Source organism: Diaphorina citri, unplaced genomic scaffold (genome assembly GCF_000475195.1).
Source record: "Diaphorina citri unplaced genomic scaffold, Diaci psyllid genome assembly version 1.1 scaffold3105, whole genome shotgun sequence".
Classification (NCBI taxonomy): Eukaryota; Metazoa; Arthropoda; class Insecta; order Hemiptera; family Psyllidae; genus Diaphorina; species Diaphorina citri.
Window position 1 is genome coordinate 13968 of NW_007380516.1, and position 8215 is coordinate 22182.

The 8215-nt window shown below is 40.5% G+C and overlaps 1 protein-coding gene across 1 annotated transcript; it reads right to left on the minus strand.

Moving 5' to 3' along the window:
• Nucleotides 1-3118: 3118 nt before the first annotated feature.
• LOC103519991 (protein SMG8) lies at nt 3119-7610 on the minus strand (the record flags this gene model as incomplete). Its single annotated transcript, XM_008485083.1, has 4 exons — nt 3119-3207; nt 5455-5668; nt 6812-6837; nt 7401-7610. Coding segments are annotated over 4 exons (539 nt in total), but the record flags the coding sequence as incomplete, so codon positions are not given.
• Between the last annotated feature and the right edge of the window lie 605 nt (nt 7611-8215).

Below are 8215 nucleotides of genomic sequence, written 5' to 3' on the forward strand. Positions count from 1 at the left end.
TCCGACATTAGCCACGCCTAATCGTTACCTTTCACTCAATAGTCTAGTATTATCATCACATAGTTTATTTGTCACTACTCAATTTGTCACTAGTCTCCATTCGGAGGCACTGCCGAGAGCCCACCCTGTACATTTGTTTTTTCTACGAAAAAAAAAAAACTTCCCGGACACGAAGAAGTAGGAGAGGGAGAGGCGAAAAAGGAAAGAATTACGATGTATGAAACGAAATGTAATCCAAAGCATAGTACGACAGGAAACTTTGGGAGAGAAAAAAAAAAAAGATTAGGAGGGAGTGATGGGAAGGACGGGAGGGGGAAGTAAGACGGACACCTGGGGACTTACTGGAGACAGAAATATATAAATAGGAAGAAAATATATGTACGCAATATACTATCGTGTAACGCGGGGGGCATGGAAAAGCCTACAGTAAAAAAAAAAACCTTTTCCTTGTTCGGCTGAATTTTTATTTCCAGAGCTGCGTTTCTCGAAACTGCCGAATATTGATAGCCCCTGTTCCCGAAGGTACGGTCCGGCCGTTATTCAGGGCCAAAGTACCGCGCTATTTACGCCTGATACTGGAAAAAGCCCAAAAGGATTTTTGCGGTTCTCAGGACTTTACTTAGAGCCGTATTTCACCCAAATTTTGCAGAGAGGTTCGATAAGCTACTATATCGAAAGGTTGTCAAGGCTCATGTTATGGTCAAGATAATAAAATAAAATCGAATGTGTGTAGATCAAAAGTGTCCCTGGCCCGGGCGAAACCTTGTACGTCATTGCTACTCAAAGAGCCATGTCTAAAATAACCACACATTGTACACTCAAATACCTATGACTAAAAGATAACCCAACAGCACACAAAAGAGATCGAGATAGGTATAGACACATAAGGGAGGGAAAGAGAGAAAGAGGCTTTTCCCTTAAACTTGTAAAATTTTCAAAATCTGCCTGATAGGTACTTAACCCGGCCGGGCCAAAAAGGACGTAGAAACAGGAGAGGGGGAAAGAGAGCTCTCCGATTTTCCATTATAAGACAAAGTTTAATTAATTTCGAATATGTCCCAGAGCCCCACGTACTTACACGCCGCTCGACCCACAGAACGGATTGACCCATTCTCTCCCCCTGTCCTCTCTCCCTCCCTATGCCTTATCCTTAAGTCTCTCCCCCTTCTATGGATCCCTTATTCCACATCTAAGTTCTGTTACATGCTCGTTCCCTCCCGGACGTGTGAGGGGAGGGAGGGAGAGAGAGATCTGGAGGGAAAGCGAGAGAGAAGGTCTGGGAAGGAGGGAAAGGGAGGGAGAGAGATTTAGCGAATGACCAGGGGAGGGAGGGAGAGAGAAAGACACACTCTAGATCCAAGGATAAAGGGGAAGGGGTGTGTATGGGTGGGGGTAGATGAGGAAGGGGGGGGTCGCTCACAGTATCCAACTGTATAATACATGCATTTCATTTCAGCAAAACGTTTTCCAGTCAAAATAAGGGGTGGGTTTATTTCGGTAGTAAAGGAGGGAAAAATCTGTTTTTTCCTATTTCCTCTCGTGTGAACAAATATATTTAAGAAAATACGAAACAGCGTGACACCATCGGCTAAGAGACATAAAAATGGAGAGGAGAGAGAAATGGGACGAAGAAAAAGAGGAGGAGACAGAGAGGAAGGAAGAGTGAAAGGAGAGGAGGGAGAGAAAAGAAGGGGGAAAGAGATGGAGAGCGAGAGAGAGAGAGAGGGGGAGAAAGAGAGAGAGAAATAAAGAAGGAGAGAAGGAAGAAAAATATAGAGGAAGGGGGAGTGAAAAGGAGAAAACTCAGAAGGGGAAAAGAGAGACGGAGAGAACGAGATAAAGAGGAGAGGGAAGGAAAAGAGGGTGAAAAATAAGAAGGAAAAAGGAGAGAGGAGAAAGAGGGGGAGGGGGAGAGACAGAAGGGAGGGAGAGTAAGTATGACCATCTTACTCGTAACACCATGTCGAGTTTTGTGATATGTAAAAAAACTTTTGTTTGGCGGGAAGGAATTAAACAATCCAAAAGGAAGGGTTCCCACAACAAGTTTGCATACAAATAAAAGCCATTAGAATCTTGGTAGGAGATTGAGAAATAAGGGTAGTATAATACAATACGGTCGACTGAAAAGACTGAAACTTCTATGATGTAGGAAAAACAAACAAACAGGTATATTGTGAACGATTTTCAGTCGATTTTGATCGACCATAATTTATGTAACATGATCGAAGCTGCTTAATGTTTAGTGTCGACTTCATCACTCTAAAGCAGGGTTTTTCAATGGGAGTAAATATGTACATGTGTAATATTCATAGCTTCCAAAGGATTAAAACAAAGGTGTTTGCTCATATAGGTAGGTAGTTACAACCTACTTCATTTATCTACACTCTACAGTCATACATATTACACTGAGAATAGAATATCTTTTCAGGGAATAGAATAATTTAGTAAGAAAATGCCACCTTCGCCGGAAGCTGAAGTCAGCACCTCTGAGGCCGAGAATCAGTGCTGCCCCCTTCGGCCACAGAGGGGTCAAATTACTACCCATAAATCAACACCGGTTTTCAACACATCTTTAACCCATTTGTGCCCAGAATTATTTTTTAGGTGGATTTTATTTGGGGAAACCCCAAATGTATTTTGTTCTCATTTGGGATCAGCGGGCGTAAATGAGTTCTTAACCCATTTGAGCCCAAACAATTTTTTTTTTTTTTTTTTTTTTTGTTTTTTTTTTTTTTTTTTTTTTTTTTTTTTTTTTTTTTTTTTTTTAAGAGGTTTGACAGAGGGAACTTTAACTGCTATGGTCTTATCGTCCCGAAATCGAGGAGAGAAGGAAGACAGGATAGGAGAAAGCCAGCCGTTTCCGAGAACGAACATTATCCCATCAGGATAAAATCCGCCCCGGGCGGGAATCGAACCCGCGGCCTAGCGCTTACAAGGCAGACGCACTACCAACTAAGCTAACTAGGCTGGCCGATATTATGATTAAAATGGGTCTTAATACAAGTAGGTAGGAAGGACTCTTCAATGGAGTGATAAGTCCCTCTTTGGATTCCCCTCCCCCCCACTAAACATTGGGAGTATATCGGATTGTTATGGTACCCACTTAATTGAACTTTACCTTTGACGGGTTTATTCTTTCTGGTGCTCCTGCTGGTAAATGAAGTGGAAGATTTGGACCAGGTGCCATCCTTACTGTGATGCTGTAACCTGGCAAACAACGAAAATAAAATAAAGTGTTCTCGATTTTATTTCTTTTTTTTTGTGGGGATGGAAAGGGAAGGAGAAAGAGAGATGGTTTGATGGAGAGAAATGCCTACACAAGGAGTGTTCTAATTACGGTAATTTTTTTCTGTAGTTCGACCAATTAATAAACTACAGACAGTTTGACCGAAAGCTACAGGCAGTTGACCCTACACTCCCGAAAGTGGTCCAGGACTATTTTTGATCTCAAATCAACCTCCAAGGAACAAAAGTCAAGGGTCCTGAAAAATATACAACTACCCACTCATTTTTGCCCCTTAAAAAGTGATACGTTTAGAAAATAAAGTTAAACTCAAAACTTTCCAACTCAATTACTCAAACTTACAACGCAGGTAGTCTAGATATACCTTTCTCAAAAGAAAACCAAAGAAAGTAAAAGAAGGAAACTAAAAATGCAAAGCTTCCGTTCTCAACGGCGAAAACCTTCGATACGTTTAGAAAAGAAAGTTAAACTCGAAACTTTCCAACTCAATTACTCAAACTTACAACGTAGGTAGTGTAGATACCTTTCTCAAAAGAAAACCAAAGAAAGTAAAAGAAGGAAACTAAAAATGCAAAGCTTCCGTTCTCAACGGCGAAAACCTTCGGGAGGGAACAAAAAGCCTCTTTCCTCCATACACTGCACTCTGCTTCCTCCTCCCCTCTTCCTGTCATTTGGAAATGACCCTCGTCCTGTCAACTAGCCCGCGCGTTCCTTGAATAATTGACGACGCCATTTCTTCCCCTCTCCTTTCTCCCTCCCCTCTTTTCTTTCTCCCTTTCTCCTTCTTTCTCTCTATATCGAGCGCTTAATCAGCTTCTTTTTGCCTCCCTCCGTTTTCTCTCTTTATTCTCTCTCGCTTCCTTCTTCTCCACACACGTCCTGTTTTGCCCCCCCCCTCCCACTTTCTCTCAACATATATATCCTTTGGACGCATTTTCTCGCTCTCCCATGGCCGCCGTTGTGTGCTTAGGAGACAGTATACAGGGTTGTCTATATACTGAGTAATTCTGTCTACTGAGCTTCCTAAAAAGCTGTGTCCACACATAGTCGATCGACGAGGTGAAGAGATGAATCTATATTGTCGAGGTAGTGTACGGTTTCAGTGACGTCGATCGACGGGGTCGACGATGTATGGACACAGTTTTGGGTAGCGGGGTTCAGATGTCAACTTCTTCAATGAGTTCTTTTCCGATCTTTTCAGTTTTATCTTGACATGATTCTCTTATTTTACAGTGTTTGCTTGGAAAGCACTGGTAGATATAGCTGATATAGGGTTGTTCTTCAAGTAATTCTCTGTCTCGGGCGCTGCTCAACTTCCTAATCTGAAGGTCGCGGGTTCAGGTGTCAACTTCCTCAATGGGTTTTTTCTGATTTTCTTAGTTCCATCTCGATATGAATCTCTTTAATCTCTTATTTTATTATGTTTGCATTGGATTTTTTTTTATAATTTCAGTTATAACTCCTCTTTCACATACTCTACTATAGGAGTAGTTTCCATTTTCTTCTATTCCATAAGTCTTTTTATAATTTCAGTTATAACTCCTCTTTCACATACTCTACTATAGGAGTAGTTTCCATTTTCTTCTATTCCATAAGTCTTTTTACTTTCTATTTTGTACTATCATTGTCCTGTCTCTCTTTGTTTCTTCCTTCCTCTCTTTGCTAGTTCTCCTTTACCCTTTCTTTCTCTCTCTCTCTCTCTCTAACCTGTAACGGCATTTTGTTTTTCCTTGTATTCCTCTCCCTCTCCCTCCCTCCCTTACTCTTATTCCGAAGTTTTCCTCATATATGTAGGTAGGTACCTATCTTTCCCTTCAGTGTACAATTTCATGTCTATCTCAAAGCGTCCATTCTAAAAAATCATATATAGAATAGAATAGAATATACCCTGCTTATACTGCCAGAATGAGACTGAAAAGTCCCTTTACTCCTGCAGTCTAAACAAGGTCTTGTGTATTTGGTACAATATTTAAATTTGGTACACATACAATTAAAAAAAAAAGGATTTATTTAATCGGCCTCCGGTCGCTGAAAAAATACTTACCTAACAGTAACATCCCAAGGGAGCAGATAGGAGGAGCTACTGATGAAGGACCCAGTGGGATCAGGCAGACCCAGGTTGTGACTGTATAAGCTAGAGGGTCCCAGATAGGTGAGGGACCAGGGAAGGATTTATTTAATTGGCCTCCGGTCGCTGAAAAAATACTTACCTAACAGTAACATCCCAGGGGAGCAGATAGGAAGAGCTACTGATGAAGGACCCAGTGGGATCAGGCAGACCCAGGTTGTGACTGTATAAGCTAGAGGGTCCCAGATAGGTGAGGGACCAGGAAGGATACTGGGGGAGGAGAGAGGAGGGAGAGTCTGTGTGGAGCATACCAGGGAGGTACTCGGTGGTAGAGGGCTGACGCACGAGAGCTTTGTCTGGGGAGAACAAGAGACGGGATTAAAGCTGCAGAATTGAACCTTTTATTTATTTTTTCACAACAATATATGGGCGGACCCTTTACTATAACTAATACATATAAATGTGTGCCCTAACTAAAGCCTAAAAAGTAAAAAAAAATTAAAAACACCTACTAACTGAAACACAATAAATAGTGCCCGAACTATTATAAGTAATTTCCCTAACTTTAAGGGTCCTAATTTTAAAAATGTTTTTTTTTTTTTTTTTTTGCAAGTCAAACATTTTTTACAGTAAGAAACTTACGAATGGAGGAGTTGCAAGTGGGTAAAAATTATAAATAAATGGTCGATTCCTATGTAAAAAGTTGTGAAAAATTCGAATCTGAGGTCAAAACTCCAAAAAAGTAACTTTAAAAGGTCGAAAATTCAATTTTTAATTGCCGTTCCAATGACAAAGTTCAAAGAGTTGTGACGTCAGACTTAACATCAAAATGCGCAGAAACGCTTGCGCACAAACAAACGAAGCGGGAGTCATGAATTATGACGTCATCGCCTACGGGAGCGTATGCCGTGACGTCAAACTTAACGATTTACCTGAATTTTTTAAATCGATTTATCTCGGTATCTAGAAGTCGTAGAAGAAAAAGAAAAATTCCGTTGGTCCTCATTTTTCCCGCTCTATGACTTTGAAACATCACCCAAGTAAGCGCAACTGATCTATTACCTGCCTCGGTGGTGTAGAGGTCAAGACGCTCGCCTGGTAAACAGGAGGGCGTCGCGTCAATTCGATCCCAGCCGAGGTATGGAATTTTATCCTCATTTATTTGAGAATTTGACCACATAATAATGGAGCTCTAAGGGTTAGGTGGTAGAGAACGTTGTTGTTATTATTGTTACCTCTAAGGCCTCATAACCACTTTTATTCAAATCACTTACCTTTGTCGTTGTTATTGTTGTTGTTATTATTGTTACCTCTAAGGCCTCATAACCACTTTTATTCAAATCACTTACCTTTGTCGTTGTTATTGTTGTTGTTATTATTGTTACCTCTAAGGCCTCATAACCACTTTTATTCAAATCACTTACCTTTGTCGTTGTTATTGTTGTTGTTATTATTGTTACCTCTAAGGCCTCATAACCACTTTTATTCAAATCACTTACCTTTGTCGTTGTTATTGTTGTTGTCTCTAAGGCCTCATAACCACTTTTATTCAAATCACTTACCTTTGTCGTTGTTATTATTGTTGTTGTAGCAGTGACAGCAGATCAGTCAACATCCCCAACAGGTTCCAGGGTTGATATGAAATAATGGCCCCTCTAAGGCCCCATGGTCAGGGGGGGTTTCTGCTCCCCTGTTATTTCCGTAATGCCCCCGACCCCCGCCCCCTTAGAAGGCCTCTTAAACTAACAACCTGATAAGTTCCATTTGATTTGTATAGGCCTAACAGGGCTGTTATGGGCTAAAAATTAGGTTGGTGAAACCCACCCAAAGGTTACTATCCCTACACTGCAACTGTCGAGAATCGTTTCCTTAATAAATCAAGTTGATGGGTAAAATAATTACTGAGGGATTTAGCATTTCCTGATAAAATGCCTGATAACCAGATGGAAAACAAATATTGGTAATCTAGGTTTTTGCACATGCGCAGCACATACTTAGGTACCTACCTACATCTATGTAGAAATAATTGTATAAAATTATATCACATAAAGGTATAGTTAACAAGGAATTCAATATGAGTATACTCACCTAAAGTCCTCTGTGCTGGGTTGAAACACAGGGAAAGGATAGTGTTCTAGGGCGACACACCCACACTCCACTCCCACATTCTGATAGAACTCATAGTTGGCCTCGCGAAGAGAGAAGGGGTCTTCTCGTTGGGCCTGCGTACGGCCACAATCACACGATGACATAAACCGGAGGCCGCTCGAGTGTTCCATGATGGGTAAATCGGCCCGACTGAGAACAGAAAGGGTTAATTAGTCCTCTGAACAAATCGCCCTAGAAAGGTTTTCATTCGCTTAAGCATAACTTTACAAATGTCCATTTCGAAATTCCTGAAAAGTACTTACTGTAATTTTATTAAAAAGGAACAATATGTGCACTTTTATGAGATTATGTTAAAGAAAAATAACCATTATTAGATATTAATTGCCAAACTTAATTTTTATGTCGCTACTGGGATTTGAACCCCAGTCCCCTGGGTTGTGAGTCCAACATTCTTCCTCTGAGCTACTGGGGGTAAATTCTCAATAAGATACATACATAGGTATCAATTTATAAGAAAAGTGCGCAAAAATTAGAGAATAATTTGCGAGTTGATGGATAGGTACTCTGAAGAGTAAAATAGATAAATGAAGTTGTGCATCAAAAGAAACTTGGTGTGGTAATTTAATTGCCAAACCTAATTTTTATGTCGCTAAACCCCAGTCCCCTGGGTTGTGAGTCCAACATTCTTCCTCTGAGCTACTGGGGGTAAATTCTCAATAAGATACATACATATCAATTTATAAGAAAAGTCACCAAAAATTAAAGAATAATTTGCGAGTTGATAGATAGGTACT